The sequence below is a fragment of the Panthera pardus genome, unplaced genomic scaffold (genome assembly GCF_024362965.1).
Source record: "Panthera pardus isolate Hobbes unplaced genomic scaffold, ASM2436296v1 HiC_scaffold_17, whole genome shotgun sequence".
Lineage (NCBI taxonomy): Eukaryota > Metazoa > Chordata > Mammalia > Carnivora > Felidae > Panthera > Panthera pardus.
In genome coordinates, this window is record NW_026526732.1 from 64485412 (window position 1) to 64505951 (window position 20540).

The 20540-nt window shown below is 40.7% G+C and overlaps 1 protein-coding gene and 1 long non-coding RNA gene across 7 annotated transcripts in view; one reads left to right on the forward strand and one right to left on the reverse strand.

Moving 5' to 3' along the window:
* LOC109263441 (uncharacterized) overlaps positions 1-16179 on the reverse strand; it is a 52707-nt gene extending 36528 nt beyond the window's left edge. For both annotated transcript variants that reach the window (XR_002078212.2, XR_008422948.1), the window contains exon 1: positions 16078-16179. This is a non-coding gene — a long non-coding RNA (uncharacterized LOC109263441). The remainder of the gene's footprint in view (positions 1-16077) is intronic.
* GPR63 (G protein-coupled receptor 63) overlaps positions 16000-20540 on the forward strand; it is a 51736-nt gene continuing 47195 nt past the window's right edge. For 2 of the 5 annotated variants that reach the window (XM_053904643.1, XM_019442892.2), the window contains exons 1-2: positions 16081-16567; positions 16995-17076. Coding sequence is in view for 1 of the 5 variants with exons in the window: in XM_053904645.1 (XP_053760620.1) it covers positions 16014-16567; positions 16995-17046 (606 nt within the window). In the remaining 4 variants the exon portion in view is untranslated. Of the gene's footprint in view, positions 16568-16994; positions 17077-20540 lie in introns of all 5 variants that reach the window. The other 3 variants (XM_053904644.1, XM_019442893.2, XM_053904645.1) reach the window with 2 other exon arrangements.

The following is a 20540-nucleotide window of genomic DNA, read 5'->3' on the forward strand; positions in this document are numbered from 1 at the left end:
GGAGAATCAAAAAGCCTCCATGACAACTTTGAAAGAGTCCTTCCTCTCCTGTAGGTTGCAGAGTAAATATGGCTGAACCTGAGCCCCAAGGCCTGATTAGAAGGCCTGCAGAGTTGCAACATCAATGAAATGCTCTGTTCTACTTGATCTCTCATATTAAAGTAAGGGTGCTGGCAAGAAGGGGGTTGATATAGATATTTGGGCAGATACGTGTGAAGCTGAGAGATATAAATCCTCCAATCTTTGAGAATTTCCTTTGGCAGAGGAGTCCTATCCTGCTCTTCAGGAAATCTGCCTAATTTTGCATCAAAGTCTTTCAATGACTGCACCTTAGGCATCTGTTGCACAAACTGATACAGATTCTTGTTAGGACCTATCACCTCACTATTTTTTATTGTCCCTGTGTTTGCATATAAGAGTTATATCACAACACCGTCCAGATAAAAAAATATCAGGACATAATTTCTGCTGCAACAGTTATAGTACCTCACCAAATTCTATTGTCAGAAGTGTGAGGAACATTTATGGGAATGAGTTCTAATGGCATTCACTCAAGGAGGATGAACTAGAAGGCTTGATTGGGCTGAATTCTTTGCCATGGTGTGCTCACATGGAATTCTGAATTTAATGTGTTGGTTCAAGTACTTGTGATGGCATCACCAGCATCTACTACTTTGGAATTCTACTTTTTGTCACTGAGATCAGGGAACCCAATCCACTGAAGCAACTTCTGCCATCATCTATGGTTTGCTCAGGATATCTACCCTAGGGCTATGGAAGATGGCGATGCCCCCTTCTCAATGCATTTCTTAATGCCTTGGTGACAAGGGGGACCTTGAGGCCTCTTGGAGGGGTATGGTTAGGAGATGGCTGAAAATATTGAATATGCTCAAAGCATTTCAAGAGTCCTATCTCCCTGAGCTTTCAGATGCTTTCCTCTATAGCTTGGTTCTCAAAAAGTGTCAGTCTAGTATCAGCAATGTCAGCATTACCTGGGCACTTGTTAGAAATTCAACCTCTTGGACCACGACCCAACCTACTGAATCCAGAAACTCTGGGGTGTATCTCAGACATACGTGTTTCTAAAACCCCTCCTGAGATTCTGCTGTATGACAAAGTTTGAGGACCAGTACTATATAACTCTGAAAGCACACTCTGTAAGAAGTCCGGTCATCTTGAGGTCACCACACTGGAAAGACTATAAAGACTATTTAACCAGATAAAAAGAAAGACTATATAGAGAGACTACATAGAAATATGCCCAAGAAAGATGCCTGAGAAAGATGCCCGAGGACCCCAGCTGATCCAAGCCCTGGATGTCTGACAGTCACTTTTAATGTTTTAAAAATGTCTTTGAATAGATATAGGACTTTGAGAAGTATGTAGTGCTGTCTGTAGGTATGTGCTTTTAATTTACATAAGGAGTATTGTACTCTTTCTCACATTTTTCACTTAACAGTACATTTTCATGTATTTCTCACCACTGTGTGGTAATTCATTACATGTGTCTACTACATTTAACATTAATTCTCCAAATGATGAGCATCCAGGTTATCTTCAACTCTCCACTACCACAAACCATCGATCAACATCCTCATACATGCCCTGTCCCACTTCATGAACCTAGGAAAATTTCTATGAGGAGTACATTGATGAAGGAAAACTTAGATTCCTGTTTTTATTTAGAAATAATTCTAGTAGAAGACAAGGCTCCTATGTCAGAAATTTTAAAAGACTGGTCGGGGAACAGTCAATACAAAAAGCCTTGATGCTTTCCTAGTTTTATATATAAAACATACACACACAATACAAGCATATACATAACTTTATATTCTTAGTTCTGTGGTTGAAACAAACAAAAAAGTCACACAGGTGACACATTGCTAAGAGCTATGATATTTGCTACTGAAGTCCATACTAATTGATGCCTTTTTTTTTTTTTTTTTTTTTTTTTACAAACTATGTACACATGAAACCAGCTGAAGAGTGTAGTCCCCTGTGGAAATGTGAATTCCCTAGATGGTTGGCAATGGAATAGTCTTAGTAAATATATAACCAGTTGTGAGCGAAGGAGGTGTGGGCTAGCACTAAGTGCTTTAAGAATATTCATGCAGTTGGGGTACCTGGGTATCTCATTCAGTTTAGTATCCAACTCATGATTTCGGCTCACGTCATGAACTCAGGGTCCTGCGATTGAGCCCTACATCCGGCTCCGTGATGAGCATGGAGGCTGCTTAAGATTCTCTCTCTCCCTCTCTCTCTCTCTCTGCCCCTCTTGTCCTCTCTCTGTCTAAAAAATAAATAAATAAAATTAATTTAAAAAAAGGATATTCATGCAGTTATTGCTATCTTAACAAGAGGTCATTCTTCAGAACTTAAATTGGTATCTGTTATTTTGTAAATTTCTTAACTATTCAGAAATAAATGTAATGTCCTTAGAAATGGAAATAGTACATATACTCCATAAGCCTCTTGAAAGCACTTCTAGTTTATTGTTAATTATTTAAACTGTGGATATATGGTACACATAAATTAACTATCTATTACCTGTGCCTGAAGGAGAAGAATGAGGAGTGCCTATTGTTAGTGTGAGGTTTTGCCAAATTCCATTACTTCCTCCTTTTCCCCTCTGGGGCTCCCTTGCTGATGGAGGGACTAAGCCAATTGGGGAAACAATGATAGGCTTATTCTTTAATAACCAGGAGAGTATCTAATACTTCAGGTCAAGAATGTGGTAAAAACAGGGCACCTGAGTGGCTCAGTCAGTTGAGCATCTGACTCTTGATTCCAGCTCAGGTCTTGATCCCAGGGGTGTGGGATCAAGCCCTGCATCAGGCTCTGTGCTGAGCATGGAATCTGGTTACGATTCTCTCTCTCTCTTTCTCTCTCTCCCTCTGCCCCTCTCCCCAACTCGTGCTCTCTCTGAAAAAAGAAAAAAAAAAGACTGGAGTAAAAGACTATAGTAAAAGACTGTAGTAAAGACAGAATTGGCTGAGCCACAGAAGTATCTGCTAGTCACTTGAACTGAGTATATTCAGGCTGCTGGACTTCCTAACTTACTCACCCAGGAAAGGACAGGGGAGGGAAAATGCCCAGTAGGTTTACCAAAGGAGACTGAAGGCTTATGTACCCACTGCACATGGAAACAGGACCTAAAGGAAATGACTAGTTTGGCATTTTCCTTTAAGGCACAATAAGCTTGTGCATTAGGTAATTGTGGCCTAATGAGGGTTGATCCATTCAACAAGTATTTATTGAGAATGTATTTAACCAGATACAAAGAAGAATCCACTTTATTGTAAGAGTTTATAAGCTAGAAAAATCTTTCTCAAAATGTGTATCCCAAAAATAGGTGTTTGATGTAGGAGAGATCTGTGGTCAGGAAAGTTTGAGAAATGTTGGGTTGTTTTGGTCTGTTCAAATTATTATGATATCCTGGTGACTTACACAGCAAGCAGTTATTTCTCAGTTCTGAAGGCCAAAAATCCAAGATCAAGGAGCCAGCAGATTCAGTGCTGGTGAGGGCCTGATTCTTGGTTCACAGCTGGCTGGCTGTCTTCTGGCTGTGTCCCCAACATGGCAGAAAGAGTGAGACAGTCCTCTGGGGTTGTGGCACTAAGCCCAGTCATGGGGGCTCCGTCCTCATGACCTAATCACTTCCCAGAGTCCCCACCAGCAAATACCATCACACTGCGTGTTAGGATTAAAACATATGAATTTGGGAGGAATACAAATATTCAGTCCATTGCATGGGTTATAAATGTTAAACAGATTGCTTTTGGCAGGACTTAGTTCATGTAACGTGCAGATGATGTGATTCTGCAAAAGGAACAGAGACTATAGTATTTTCCAAATTGTCTAAAGGACTAATGTTCCACTGAAACATACTATCAGCAACATTTATGACCTTATCTACTCTTCTCTCCCTTTCTCCAGCCACACTGGTCCCCAGGCTGTTCCTTGACCATTCCAGCCCCTCAGCAGGAGGCTTCACTTTGTGTTTACCTCTGCCTGGGGCACTTTTCTGCAGATAGTCACTGCTCCACCACTCTGTGGTTATATTTATTAATTTTTCCTCCAACCCTCTTGATCTCCCGTCCCTACTTTCTTTTCCTCTATAGTAATTGTCACCTTGTAAAATACCATATATTTCACTTATTGATTGTTTATTGTATCTCCCCAGGAAAACATACGCTCCCTGAGGGCAATAGTTTTGACTGTTTTGTTCACTGTTGACTTCCCACAGTGCTGGGCACTGAATAATATGACTGAGGGAAGAACTGGTTTAGAGGGAGAATTGCTGTAAGAGATATTGTACAATAACTTTAAGATTCTAGGAGCGCCTCAGTGGCTCAGTTGGTTAAGCATCTGACTCTTGATCTTGGGTCATATCATGATCTCTTGGTTTGTGAGATGGAGTCCCATGTTGGGCTCTGTGCTGACAGTGCAGGGCCTGCTTGGGATTCTCTCTGTCCCTCTCTCTCTCTGCCCCTCCCCACTTCTTTCTCTCTGAAAATAAATAAACTGAAAAAATTCTAAACAATTATTCTCATTTTTGTGTATCTCATACTATCCCTCCTTCTTGATTTTCAGGTATCTCAGCCTTCGATATTAGTAATTTACTTATGACTTAATATTAAAAAGAAAAATTACAGGTGTCCCTGAGTGGCTCAGTTGGTTAAGTGTCCAACTTCAGCTCAGGTCATGATCTCGTGGTTCATGAGTTTGAGCCCTGCGTTGGGCTCTATGCTGACAGCTCAGAGCCTGGAGCCTGCTTCAGATTCTATGTCTCCCTCTTTCTCTGCCCCTCCCCCACTCATATTCTGTCTCTCTCTCAAAAATAAATAAACATTAAAAAAAAAAACTAAAAAAAGAAAAATCACTATTTAATTCTAAAATCTGATTCACCCAGATAACGGAAAGGATGGTTTTGAGAAAACAAAGCAGATCTGGCTGTAAAGTTACTTTCCAAAGCATATGGACCACTAGTTCAACAAGCAAACAAAAAACCAAAAAAATACATATAATGTGTCCAGAGAAAAGTCTAAGAAGAACTTTTAACTTTGATCTTAAGTTCATCTCCCCCCTCCATTGTTTCTCTTAATGATTAGTCATTACAGAAATATATCCTTAAATAGGGGCCTGTGAACTTAAAAAAAGATACCTCTTTTTTTTTCCCATCCTAAGTGAAATGCTTGTTTATTGAACTGTCATCAAATGTAATTTGATTAAATTGCACTCATTCATGCTTACATCCCCGTATATAATGCTAGCTTGTTCTAAAAACTAACAAAAATAACAAAGTAGAAAATAACACAATTCTTTTCAGTTTCATCTTTCTTTATAAAAATCTGTGTCTAACTTTTCTGATGTTTAATTTTTAAGAAATGTTGGTTGTGAGTTCAAAGTTTTAATGGGACTAGAATAAACTTTAATGAATTTTTGTGTTATGGAACTTTTCAAACATACACAGAAGTAAAAAGAATAACACACTAAATCCTATGTATCTCTACTCTAGCTTCAACATCTATCAACATTATATCATCCTTGGACAATTTAAATATATAAGAAAGGAGTCTTCATTACTAAAAGGAGTCATGTTTTTAGTTCTATATCAAGTGTAAGACTCAAGTTTGATTTCACACCAAACTATCCTAGAATCAGTAAAAAATGTTAATAACTGAAATTGGATGGAAATCAAAGGTCAAGGGGTAAGGAGGGGGAGATTCCCCATAGTATGGCTGAAGGCATACTTTTGTTTCTTTAAAAAATTTTTTTTAAATGTTTATTTGTTTTTGAGAGAGAGAGAGATAGAGCATGAGCAGTGGAGGGGCAGAGAGAGAGGGAAACACAGAATACAAAGCAGGCTCCAGGTTCTGAGCTGTCAGCACAGAGCCTGACTTGGGGCTCGAACCCACGAATCGCAAGATCATGACTTGAGCAGAGCCAAAGTTGGACACTCAACATACTGATCCACCCAAGTGCTCCCCCTTTTGTTTCTTAATTATGACCCTATCAAAATCATCTTATTTAATAAAATAATACTTATTAACATTAGTCACCATTTTGACTCAGTTGGTTAAGCGTCCAACTCGATTTCGGCTCAGGTCATGATCTCATGATCTCAATGGTGGGGATTGAGCCCCACATTGGGCTCAGCGCTGGGCATGGAGCCTGCTTAAGATTCTCTCTCTCCACTCACACATGCTCTCTCTCCCTCTCACTCTCTTTCTAAAAAAAATATTAGTCACCATTTATTGCGTGTCTTCTGGGCAATTTGCTATTTCTTTCACAGATATTTCTGTATTCAGCTTTCACGGACCCTGAAAGCTAGTTATCCCCAGTTTTCAAATGAGGCAGTTGGAAGCTCAGAATGGCTAAGTAGGTTTCTAAGATTGCCCAGAATCTAAAGAACAGGGCTGGGATTCAAACCCAGGTCTGTCTAAGTCTCAGCCAGATCCTACCACTCTCCACCTCCAACCCCAATGCTTGTGTCTCCTGTCCTGACTCTGACTCCTCTGTGAGATTCCTGGAGAGTCTCTTTACCGTACTGTAGCAGATGCTGTCAGTGCCCTGCCAGTTCCCCTGGTATATCATATTTCCATGCATGCTAGCTACACTTCTGATTGTTGGAACCTGCATCTCTGCTTGAGAGCCTTCTCACACCTCTGGAACCCCAGAGTTCTGCCCCAGCACAGGAGAGGCTAGACGTTCTAGAAAATTACCACTTCCCACTCAACTAGTGATTGGTAGGAGCTAAATATCCAGCTCCCTCATCCTTGGGCAGGATAACTCTGAAATGCTTGCTCTGTACTGGCTCCAGAGTTCGTCAGCAGTATTGATTCTACCTGAATACAGTGGAAGTTTACTTGAAAATACACCCTTTAATGATTCTTCCCTTCCAATCTCATTTTCCCACCTCCTAAATTAAGTTTTTGTGCTCATATCCTCTCAGGATCTGCTTCTAAAGGAACTAAGCCTCTTCTATGCCTCAATTCCTTAACTATCAAGAGCAAAGATGTTGTATGAGATGAATTCAAGAATTCTATAGTTCTGTTGTGTGATAGTAAATGTCACCCAGACTTCGAACAGGGCCTTGTCTTCTTATGAGCCAGATCAAATGAGCTCAATACCACCAGCCCTAAATTCATGGCCATGGGAGTCAGAAGCCTTCTCAAGAGTTCTGAGAATTCCTAAAGCGTTTATGAAGTCTGCTCACATCTACTTCCCACGCTTCTGCTACTTTAGAGATTCTGTTCTACCCTGTGGACCCAGATGGGGCTCTCAGCTTTTATTTCTTTCTCTTTTTTTTTCTTTTTTTTCCCTAAAGTTTATTTATTTTTGAGAGAGAGCAAGAGAGCGTGGGGGAGGGGGAGGGAGGGAGGGAGGGAGGGAGAGAGAGAGAGACACGGAGACAGAGAGAAAATCTCAAGCAGGCTCCAAGCTGTCAGTGCAGAGCCTGATGCAGGGCTTAAGCCCACAATCCATGAGATCTTGACCTGAGAGTCATGATCAAGAGTCAGATGCTTAACTGATTGAGCCACCCAACCACCCCTCAGCTTTGACTTCTCTCAAAGCAAACAAACAACAAACAAAAACAAGCCCCTAAAAGCATGTGTAGCTTAGTCAGACATTAATGAATTTCTGGAGAGAGGATGAATGAAGGAATGGTTTGGGGTCTCGTAACACAAATAACTACAGGCAACACTGCTCTTATCAGAGTTCTCACAAGGCTTTGAGGAACCCTCTGCTGAGGATTTTCACTGATGCTTCCCCTTACCTAGTCCCAGGGCTTCTCCCTCTCTTTCTTCCTCCTGTCTTTGGTTCTTCACTCATCTCTCTCCTTGTTAATCTCAGGAGCAATAGCATCCCATCCCTTGTCCATGCAACCCAGCTTATCCCTTCTGGAATGTTTTGACACATGTTTGTTATCTAAGCCTCAATGGCCTCACTTATATGAAGTGACCTCATCAATTTATTGTCCCAAACAATGACACATTCCTGCTTAGGAGAATTCTGGTGAACATTGTTCAGTGAATCATCTCTTCCCTTTTCCCCAACCCCTTCTCCAGTGAGTTAAAAATAGTTCTTTTCTTTCTCTTCTTCTCGTGGGCACTGCTGTTATCTCTTTGACTTACCAAAACAGGAATCCTAAATTAGTTTTTACTTTTTCTGTTTCGTGTTCTCTTCTTTCTCTCTCCATAAAGCCGATACACTTAGCCCTCTTTTCCAGGCAGCACTTGATGCTGGTCTCTGTCTCACTGTAAGCACATCACACCTTTTCTAAAGTTGCAGATGGCTTCTCACTGTTCCACAGATAATGTGCACACATGATGGTCTTTCAAAGAAGTCTTTCTGTATTCAGAAAAATAAGTATACTCTAATTCCTTGTGGCTTCCCTAAGCTGGCTCTGCTACAACTTTCCTATAGTTTCTAATAAAACCTCAATTATGTTCTTCAAATTGTTTCCTAGCTGTCAGATTCATGTTATCTGAATAACAAACATGTCTTTATCCACCAAGAAGAAGGCACTAGGATGGGATGAGGTGCATCAGAAATTTATTGGTGGAAATATCACTGAAAGATAAAGAAGAGGAAGTAGGAAGTAGCAAGAGCCTTCAGACCACGATGTAGGTCTCAGGAGTGTGCAAGGAGAGCAAGGAGAAAGGAGGGTTGGGTATGAAGAATCTCAGACTGCAGCACAGTTCTCAGAAAGTTTTGGTCAGGCTGATGAGGAGTCCTGGAGCCAAAGCTGCCCATTAGAGGAATTCTATGTCTGCTGGAATGGGCAACAGTGTGCCCCAGCCATTCTCTGTCATTGGCTGAGGACAGGCCAAGGGGAGTGTGACCTTAGTGAATGCAGGGCTGGATCTTTAGGGCAGTGAGGTCAAGTTCCTGCAGTAGAACAGCTGACTGGTGTATTTTAATGACCATCACGTTGTTATTCAACACCTTCCTTTCTGTTGGTAGACTCTTTTTTACCACTTTGCCCATTACCTATATAAGTTATGTATCTAATATCAGCAGAGAATCTTTAGAAGGCAAATATTATATGTCAAGTAATTATGTATAATAAAGAATTAAGATGATTTTACACAGTAATTTTGAGAATTGTTTTCTCTTAGTCATTTTTATCCTAAACTGGAGGATTTTAAGTTATGACTTCCAAAAAACCCTACAAATTGGAATAAAATTCCTTTACACTCAAATAAATGTCTATCCATTATCTTTGTTTAAAAAACTAGAATGCTCAAATTTTATATCTTCTAAATATTCTTTAAAGGTTATTGAAATAATGGGGCACCTGGGTGGCTCAGTCAGTTAAGCATCCAACTCTTGATCTCAGCTCAGATCTTGATCTCAGATATTTGAGTTTAAGCCCCGTGTTTGGCTCTGCACTGGGCATGAAGCCTATTTTTTTAAAAAAAAGGTTACTGAAGTGATACCTTTGTAAGGGCTAATTATAATTATTTTGTTTTAAGTATCAATTATATGAAAAATGAGTGATTACTTTAAAAAAGATAGATGATATAACTTACTATCAGCAGGTAAGAACCACTTCACTGGTCAAAAAATTCATGCTGAAAAAAATCTCAGTTAGTGACAGTGATATTGAAAATTGTTATTTATATTTCTCAATGGAAAAATTTAAAATCAGCTGCTATAATTCCAAGCTTTCTGAAAGGAAATAAGAAAAAAGAATGCCCAGAAAAATATGAACTTGGTGTCATTCATCATAGTTCCAACATGCATGGATATTAACTTTCTGTCAGAGACCAAGCGATTTAGATGAATGTTTTATTTACTCTTCATAATACTTCATTCTTATTCCCAATACACAGGTAAAGAAACTGAGGGCTTAAGAGGTTAACTAACCAACTGCCTAAGGTCCCTCCATCATGGCGGCACTAGAAATAGAACCTGTGATTTTCACAGGATTTATTTATTTATTTATTTATTTATTTATCTACTGCATATCTACTACTATCTTGCACTTCCAGTTAAGCTCCTGCTCAATTGGGCTTGCAGTGTGTGAGCTATAAGGCCTCTTTTCCTTCTATAGATAAAGACAGAATTTCAAAACCTTTAGTCATATATGAAACATTTTCATGAATATTGTCTTATTCTCAAAATATCTGTACTTTTACTGACTTAATCTTTTTAATTGACTCATTAAAAAAAAAAAAAAAAACAGCTTCAGGGGCATCTGGGTGGCTCAGTGGGTTAAGTGTCCTATGCTTGATTTTGGCTCAAGTCATGATCTCATGGTTCATGAGTTTGAGCCCTGACTCGCGGGCTCTGCACTGGCAGTGTGGAGCCTGCTTGGGTTTCTCTCTCTCCCTCTCCTCTGCTCACTCTTTCTCTCAAAATAAATAAATAAATAAGTAAAAAACAACCCATCTTCATCGACAGAAGTAATGTCCATGAGACTGTTGTAATAGTTATATTTTCAATTCGTAATAAATTAAATAGACATAATAAAGTTTACAGTCTCCTAAAATTGAATTGAACCAATACTAGTCCAGATACAAGTGTTGGAGGCACACCAGACTAAGACACAGACTAAAAGCAGGCTGAGTGGCTGCTCTCCATCTAGTCTCACTGGTCTTGGATTGCTGGATCTTACCTCTGCAATGCCTATTTACTGTGTGTGTGTGTGCACATGTGTATGTGTGAGTGCAGGCCTGCTATGGGGGGTGGGAAATAGTGTGATGGGGTAAGGTAAGGAAAGGGAAAAGGCCAAAAGATCATGTCTTCACTAAGGTTTACAAAAAGGATAAAAGCATTCAGCCAGTTAGTTCCTATGGGCTCACCTGTAGACTTAATCATGGACATTCCAAATCGAGGTAGCCAGAGCTGGTCACTGGAGATAATCATGGAGGCACAGAGATACTTGGAGAGTGGGCACCTGTGATGCGGAGAGCCAGCTGTGTGGAATGGTTGTGGACTCCTCCCACAGAGACTCTCACTGATCACTATTTTGGTTCAGTACTATGCCTTGAATGTGACTAGTAAATACTGGCCAAAAATATTATAACAAAAGACTTCTGAGACTAGAAACTTGTTTCTAAAGATACTCAAGATGTAACCGGGCCCAGACTCACATATATTTGTCATTGTCCGATTAGCAAAATCAAGAGAAGGATTTTAATAAAAGGTTAACTCAACATCAAAGAGAAAGTTGTTAATTTTTTTTTACACAAACTTTATTAGGGAACTTTCCAAGCATAGACAATAACAGAAGTAAAGGATAATAAGCCTCCATGTATCATCTCCAGTTATAAAAATTATAGTCATTTTTCCACCTATTACTCCTTCTGTTTTTTTGAGCAGGATTTTAAAATTCTTCAGTATGCACCTCTGATGAAATTTTTGTTTTATATAGAACTCTTCTGTCATTACCACATCTAAGAAAATTAACAGTAACTTATTTATACTATCTAATAGTCTATAAGCTGATTTTCCTGATAGTCTCTTGGTTCTTTTCACAGGTAGTTTGTTCAAAAAAGGACACAAAGTCCACACATTACATTTCATGATTATGATTTTTAAATCTCTTTTCTTCTTTAAAGAAGGCCCCTGTTTCTTCGTGCCATTGATTTGGTAGTGAAACGAGGTCATTTTTTCTATTGAATGTTTGCCATTCTGGATTTGACTGATTCCTTCCTTGAGGTGGTTTTCAAACTCGATCCTCGGTCTCCTATATTTCTTATTAGTTCCAGAGGCTTGATTAGATTCAGCTTCCATTTCTTAGGCAAGAAGACCCGGTAGTGGTTCCGGGTCCTTTTTTTGTCATATCATGTTGCATATAAGGTCTAATTGTTAAAATTTTAGGTTTTAAGATTTTTATTCAGTTGCTCTGTCTCTTTGGAGAGATTCAAAAGTATTCTATGTTCATTATCTTTGCCCAACCAAATACAAAAAAAGTCAAGCTTTACACAGACAACATAACTAGGCAGAATAACTGGTTCTGAGTCTCTTGGACACTTTGTATTTGAAGAAAGATCCTCCCACTTCATACACAGAGGGGACTGACTGTATAGGGGAAAAATGTATAAGATATAAACACTGAGGGATTCCTAAATGTAAGATTACAAAAAGTACATCAGTAATTAGTATATTTAGAAACTGTATTATTAAAAGTCAGGATGAAAATAGCTGAATTTAATGAGTCATTTGTTAATTATTTAGCTTATGGATTTCCAATGCCATTTGCTTCTAGCCCTTTTCCTCTTCCTTAGGGATTTTTTGGTGGTATTTTACTGCTTTTTAGCACCTCCAGAAACTTCTGTATACTGCTGACCATAAATTGTACACTTGGAGAGATGCATAAGAGATTATGACTCAGGATCCATGCTGTGCTACTGACTGAGATAAACCACAAGCAGTTTGCACCACAGTTGAATACTTTCAGAGCCAAAAGTAGTTAGAATTCTGCTGATGACCTAGCATGCTATCTATTGCTTGGCAAAAGAAACAGAGACATAAATCATGAAGATCAATGTACCTACTGAAGAAATAGGCAGTGTTTCACCAGGCTCCTCAGGTGCTAGATGTATTTTGCTATGGGTCCAGCCCAGGGGCTTGCAGAGATGACTCTACCTGGGAGCTTTGAAACTCTGATGTGCAGACTCTTATCCTAGAATTATGTCTGATTCTCTAAGGGTGGGTCCCAGGTACTGGGATTTTGAAAAAGTTCTTCAGGTGATTCTAATATGAAATCATCTCCAATTCAGCCAGCAAATAAGAGGTACCATTTATAGTCTTACTCTGTACAAAGGCCAGTGCCGAAAATCTCTTGCACATAAAGAAACCAATGCCTGGAGAGATGTTATTTGATCAATGTCCTGCTACAAAGCAGAGTTTCATATCCAGTCTGTCTGGCTTCTGAACTAGGGGCTTTTGAACATTTTTTGAACATAATCCAAAGTAAGATAAAAAAATTTACATTATAGCTGAGAACACATAATATAATAAAACATAAGTTTAACAACAATACTTAATCTTATTTAGTGTTTTAATACTAATACTAAATCTTTAATACTAATACTAAATACTTAATCTTTATTAAGTATTTTCTTTCTGTTCCAAACACATGGCAAGATCTTTACTTCATCACTGACTTCTCATTTTGTTTGTTTTCTCACATGGGAAGCCCATTTTTTTTTCTATGTATTTTTTAGAGGCTGTCAAGGTGGTTCCTGGCTAAAAAGCATTTCCCAGACTACTCCAGCTTATGTGTCTCTTATTTCAATGCTTATAGTTAACACACTGAGCTCATCACACATTTTTTTTAATCCTAAATTGTATGATATACTGTGATTCTCTGAATTTGTCTTCTATCTTAGATGGTTAATGTCTCCTTGACTGAATTTAACTCTCTAAGGACAGTGACTATGTTGTATACTTTTGTATCTATATTATTTGAAATGTGTAGCAGAGCTGGGCATGTCACAGATGCTAAAAACAGCTGCATGACCTTAGGTCAGTCTCTTAGCTTTTATTTCTTTATCCATGAAATAAACTGGGCTGTTTTAGGTTAATTCTAAAGCCTCTTCCAGGTTTTTAAGTCTATCTTTCTATGATACATACAAACTTCATAAAATAGAGAGATGAAGGAAGAAAATATAAAACGTTTTTATGAGCAACCACAAGAAAAGTTCTTGGTGGGAAGAAAAAAAGCTGAAACTGGCATTTTTTGGTAGGCAAAATATAAACTCCTCTGTGCTATCTCTGAGCAGATAAAGAACTTATTGGAGTTTGAAATGAAGTTGGGCCCTGTGTCACTTGGATACTGAAATGTGATTATTCACAGGCCACATTTCTTTTTCAAGTTGAATGAACATACTGTATAGGTAATAAGAAATTTCCATGGGCCCTTATCAAGTTGAATTGATTATATAATAACATAAAGTTTAACAAGGAATGGGGGGGGTGGGGGCATGCGAATAGAAAAAAAATGATTGAATACAATTACGTCCTAGACACCATTTGTTTGCAAGTGGTTGTTAAACATCACTGAGCACTTTCCCAGGGCTTCTGAGGTCAAAGGATGTGGATAACTGATTCAATTACTTACAACCCATGATCATCAGCATTCTTCTGGTCCTGAGGCTATTGGCAGAAGACACAGAGAGCTAGTCAGTCCCTAAGGGCCTGTGAGCGTGTGCGAGGGTGAGGGTGTGTGTGTGTGTGTGTGTGTGAAATGGGGGGCTGTGGGGAGTGGGTCATCTATGGTCTTTATCTACTCAACATTCATTTTCTCTTTGTTAGCAAAACAAATTTTCCTTCGGGAAACCTCCTCTCTCCCACTCAGTTCATGTGATTTACATGTGTGTGTGGGGGGGGGTGTGGTGGACACTAAAGCTCCCTTGATCTTTTTCAGACAGTCAAGTGACCCCAATCTGCAGGGTATGTTCAAACCCACAGTTATAATGCTTAGTTCAGAGATGAGTGTAGGACCCAAGTCAGTCCAATAAGACTTATTCCTTGCTAGTGGGATCAGTTGCTAAGGAGGTGGGAGGAGAAATTAATGCTGGGGCTGTCAGTCTAGGCCCTTATTAGAGAAAACAAAACTAGTCCAATGAAAGCACAGCCACAATATGGAGAGAAATGGAGTCCTAACATTCTTTGAGCATCTGGAGAAAAAAAAAAGATTTAAAAAACAATTTCTTCTCCTTCTTCCTCCTCCTCTTCTTCTTCTCCTTTTTTTTTTAAACACCCCCAGATCTACTCTTGGCTTTTTAAACATGTGAGCCAATACATTCTAACCTCTTCCACTGTAGGTTTTCTTAAGTCACTTTGAGTTGGGTGTTTATTACATCCAATTATCCTGACTATATTGGAGTTTATCATAATAGGAAGATATCTCCTGGGGCACCTGGGTGGTTCAATCTGTTAAATCTCTGACTCTTGATTTTGGCTCAGGTCATGATCAAGGACCATGGCTCAACGACCACAGTCTCCTGCTTCTAGAGAGCCCAAGGCATATTTCTGCTCCGCATTGTAAAAGAAGTTGCTCCAATCGTTTGCACATTGTCTCCTTGTCCTCTTCCTCCACAAGTCAGCATGTGCTTGTTATGCAGCTGCAGGTGGCAGGAGAGGAAGAACTGACGTCCAGTCTCAGGCTCCTTGATGCTGGTGCTTTTGTGTGCATGGAGAAACTACCACTCCCTCTGAGTCCATCCCCTGGCGGGGGTCGGGGGAGTCTTTGTAGCCCAGGCTGGATCTTCACCTTGAATTGAGGGCCCATCTCCAGGTCAGCCAGAGGACACTGTGCAGGGTACCAGGATACAAATGACACCCTATCCTGAGGCCCCAAGGTACTAAGAAGCAAGAGCTGGAGGCATGAGGTAGAAAAAGAAGCTCTCTGCTGCCCACACCCACTGTTACCGTAGTCTGTTCCTAAGGCTGATGGCTGCTGATGCTGTGTGTCTCTGGGGCATCTCCACACTGCGCATACCCCACTGTGGTCTCGGCAGTGATCACAAATGTTGATGATAGTTGGAAAAATAGTATCACTTGTCACTTGAAAGCAATATTTCCCAGCGTCATTTAGGTCTTAAGGTGGTATCTTTTCAGGAGAGCCTTTCTGAGTTTGGGGATCTTTACAACTAATCTCTGTTGATGAAAGTCAACTGTTCTAGTAATCCAGTTGGAGGCCATCTGGCAATTGGCCATTGGAAGAGAACAAAGCATAGGGCAAAGCAGGACATTTGGTAAATTTCCCATGCCATTTGCCAGTGACACTTTCAGAGGTCAGTCTGGGGACCCTACTGGCCTGGCCTTTGGTTATTTCAGTGTTCAGCGCTCCCGGGGAGACCCTCACCACTGTGTGGAAGATAGAGAGGACATGCCTGACACACGTGAGGGAACGCAATTCCACTGGGCAGTCGCCAGCGGCGCACAAGGGCTTTGGGGGCGCGGACGACAGCGGCGCTGCGGTGGGGGTCAGGAAGGCAGGACCCTAAAAGGATGGGGGCGGTTAGGAGACTGGGCTACGTTCCAGGGCAATGGTGGGGCACAAGCCAGCGGCGGGAGCGGCGCTCGGGTGCTGGGTGCCAGCACTTGTCCTACCTTTGCCCAGGCGAAGGGGCGACCAGACACGGCGAGGAGCAGGAGGAGCGGCCGGAAACCCGCGAGCGCAGCAACCCTGGGGCAGGCTGGACGGCGGCCTCCCTCCAGAATCGGAGAGTCTCCGCCTGCCCCCTCCCTCTTTACTTGCCTCCGCCCCCTCTCCCCTCCTCCCCCAGCCCTCACGTCCTGAAACGCGGCGGGCGCCTTTAAGAGGGAGCTTTGGTTACCCTGGGGGCGGGAACCCCTCGGCAGATTGGGAGGCGGCGGCGCTCGCCCGCGATGCTCCTCACTTTCTGCTCCAGCTCCCGCCGCCGCCGCCGCCGCCTGGGTCGCCACACCGCCTCCTCCTCTTCCTCCTCCTCCTCTGCCTCGAAGCGTCGTTTTCTGCAGCGGAGAGAAGTGCTATGTCAGGAAAGTTCCGGGAGGGACTGGAGGGGGCCATGCTCCCTGGGCTCTGCTGCAGGCGCCCGCGCGCAGCCCTTTGTATGAGGTGAGACTTGGGGTCCGCGGCCCCCCGGACAGGTAGCCACCCGCCGGGAGCGCGTCTCTCCGCGGCGCTGGGGAGGCGGTGCTGTCGGGCGGAGTGGCGGCGGAGAAGCAGCTTGCTTAGACCGAAGTTGTGCAGGAGAGGCTCGGGTTTTCGGGAAGGTTTTGCGGCAGCCCGCGCCGCACGGTGGGGGCCCGACCGGGACTCGGTTTCCCTGGGTGCCGCCTGCCTCGCCTCCCGGCGCCCCCTGGCGCCATCCCCTGCCCGCTGGAGCAGTTGGGCCTTCTAGGAAACTGGGCGGTTGCAGGTTGGCCCCCAGCGCCAGCTTTTGCTCGGCGGGGCTTTCTCCTCCAGAAGCTAAGTGCCAGGAGTGAGAGGAAGGGGATGGAATCCTCTTGAACTTTTACACTGTGCTCTCGTCCCTGTTTAGGCGTGAAATGGACCGCGTTTGCCCAAGTCCGGAAGCTCCCCGGGAGCTCTAACAGTTCTAAGAGCTTGCCTCTTACATGTGGGTAAGCTTGCGGCGCTGTGTGTCTGTCTTTCAGCCCTGGTCGGTTTTCAGCGTCGCCCTGATTTTAGTCCTCTCTTCCCCGCCCCTTTTGAAACATTCTTTCTTTCCTTCTCCTCCTTCTCCTTCTCCTTCTCCTTCTCCTTCTCCTTCTCCTTCTCCTTCTCCTCTCTAATATCCTTGACGTACTAAACATACACAGACAAGTACAAAACCCCCCAGAGATATATCTTTATGATATGCCCTCTAGGTCTGACCCAAAATTTCAAACTGATCCTTTCGTCTCTGGTAAGATATTTAGATTTGGTCTGGACACTTATGGAATACAGGTATCCCCCGTAGTAGGTATGCAGTTTTGTTTTTTTTTTTCCGGCAAGGTTTTAACTGTACCTTTTTAAAATAGGATTTTCGCTTTATTTATTTGCTTATTGGTGAATGTGGTTTTCATTATGTGTTAGATTAAAAGGCTCCAACTGATTTTAAGGGTAGTATTTCTAAGAATCATAAAAAAAACCCCAAAACCAAAAACAAACCCTGATGTTTCTTGCATAATCCAACATTACTTCAGACAATTTTACCCCTGGATAAGGTATGTAATTCGTGTAATTATTTGATGAAACCTAATATATGAGTACATTTATTACACAAATGGGTAAGTTTTCTTTTTTCATGTGTCCTGTGGGTGAAGGAAGCCCATTTTCTCACACCTCCAAGTCTCTACTACACCTGTCTACTCCTCTTTCTGTCTTCTCCACTCACACTGTGTACATCTGATGTCAGTTGCAAATCAAAGATGCTGATGAAAAGTCCCTACATTTTGTGAAGTGTTGCATAGCCAAAGTTTTAGTGATATAATTGATTGCATCATCCAGATTATTTTAAACAATTAAAATAGAATGTGGGAGCTTGTTTAAAGAAAAGAATGTCATAAGTATTTAAATTCTCAGTTATATGCGTTACAGATAATCTCTTTGTGAAAAAATACTACCAAAATAGAGAGGGAGTATTATAGGAAACATTTGCGGTGGTGAAGTTTTGAAAGGAAATCGTTACAGGATAATCATTAATATTATAACATCTTGTTAGGTATGTAAATTTTTATCTCTGAGCAAAATTTTGTTACTTTGCTCTCAAGTATACCAGAACTGAAACTTAGAACTCACCATCCCAGCATTTTCTGAAAATTGACAGCAAACTGAATGTTCTTGGGAAAAAATTTGTTTAGAAAAAGTCACATACTTAAGATCCTAACTGAAGTTACCACTTTACCTTAAGTTTGCTTGAGTCCAGACAAGAGAGAACTGCGTTCAGTAAGAATTTGGGGTTCCAAGGTGAATGGGACTTAGTTCCTAGAATTTACAATTTTCTAGGAAATTTAACAATTTTGAGATTTTATATATGGTTTATTTGATGTGAGAGATTGTTTTATGAATGATGCTTTTTTTTTAAAAAAATTAATCTCTACACCCAACGTGGGGCTTGAACTCACCACCCTGAGATCAAGAATTGTATGCTGTACCTACTGAGTGATCCAGGTGTCCCTCAATGCTTCTTTTTGAAACTATATATATATCACAAATTTATATATATAATTAAATAGTCCACATCTATCTATACTTACATATTTATATATCTGTATATCTAAAACAGGGAAAACTGTTCAGGTACTTGATAATATACATGCACCAGGAACACAGATATGAAAGATCAGAAGCTAAAAATACTTCCTGTTAAGGCTTGTCATCTCTTCAGCATTTTCATCAATTTCATCAGTATCAGTTAAGTTAAAAAATACTATCTTCCCTCATGTTCTTGTTCTTGCACAAGGCTTGGACCAGGAAGCCATATGCCAATGATCTTTACCACATGTTTATTAAAATGGACTGAATTATCCCATCAGTGGATGATTGAACCAGGCATTTCTTATGCTTCAGTACTTTATCTTCAGTGGAAGAATCCCTAGGAAAAAATTGGCTTGTCAATATGATGTTTTCTTTTTTAACACTTCAAAAATGACCTTCAGGGCATTCTCCATAGGCCTGAGACTTAGAGAGTAGATCTCAAAGGCATGCCAGGCAAAGCTTGGGAAGTTTTGGCACTCCAAGTTGTGAAACAATGTCCTAAGTATTTGATTTGAGACAGGTACCCATTAATGCTTGGGAAAATAATAGCTATGATCCAGTGCTCTAATCACTACAAGCTTTGGAGTATTTCTTCCTCACATTCCACACCTGAAGCTGCTACATTGCAGCATATGTGTATGAAAATTAGAAATGAAATAATCTTTTAGACAGGTTTTTGCTTTATTTTCTAGGCATTTTTTAAAAAAATATGTTTATATTTGTGTTTATATTTGCCACACATGCCCTTTGTTACGGGGGGCAATTTTATTTTATTTTTTTGGCAAGTATGAGGTGTATTTTAGGGTGAGTTCTTAGTGTTTACTTGAAACAGTAAAGTGTTTCACAGAGTTTATGTTGTGTCTCTTTGGCTTTTAAAAAATAAGATTTGAGATGTTTGATTATGAGCCGGAGATCATGGTCTTTCAGAAATGTTGGGATCTTGGTCAATTATAGTTTCGGTTTCCTGGGAATTTTTTGTTTAAGGTCAAATGTGGCCGTAATTTTAAATGGATGATCCACAAAATAGGTACTTTCACAACCACAAAACATGGAGAACATTCCAAATAATTTGCAGTTTAGGCAGCCCAACATGCTTTAGTGTTTAGTTGGCTTGAGGCAGTGTGCCACGCTCGTAAAAAATGGTTTCTGAAGCTGACAGTGAGCTGTTCCAGTCTTTGACTTCGACACATAGGATAAAGTGCCTTTTAGCCTCTATGCTGGCAAATACGGACAGAATTGGTAAAAGTGATTTGTTCCCATTTCTGTGTCTGTGACAGAAGATTCAGAAAATTCAAGCATGAAACTGTAGCTTCATATACTGGAAAGCTCATTCATGTTTAATAAAAATGTAAGGAAAAGTTGGGAAGGTTGGATTTTAAAATAGCTCTCAGATCTTAGGCAGAAGAGGTGTATTTGCAGTTAAGAGGGTAATCTAGTGGTCCCATGTTGAAATTAATAATAACACTATTATTATCAGTATTTCCTTTGAGTGCTAGTTCTAAAGAAATTATATTCTCCCAGGCCCAATTTAGATTGAAAAACATCCCCAGCTGGATGGTGTACAAATAACCAATCACTTGGCATGTATGTTAATCAATTCTTAGGTAATTTTCAGTTGAAACCCTTATGTGTCATTTTAACCGTAAGTTTTTACATACCATTTGGGGCTTTTGACCCAAGCTTTTCTCCGAATTGACTAAGTCTTGTCTATATCATTAAAGCCTTGAAAAAATATTTTAGGCAAAAATTTTTTATGTAGAAATTCTAAAGTTCTGCCTTGAGGACGTGGTACCGAAGAAGGGACGTGATACCTTATTCTAGCTGCTGCCTTTCGAAAGCAGATGCC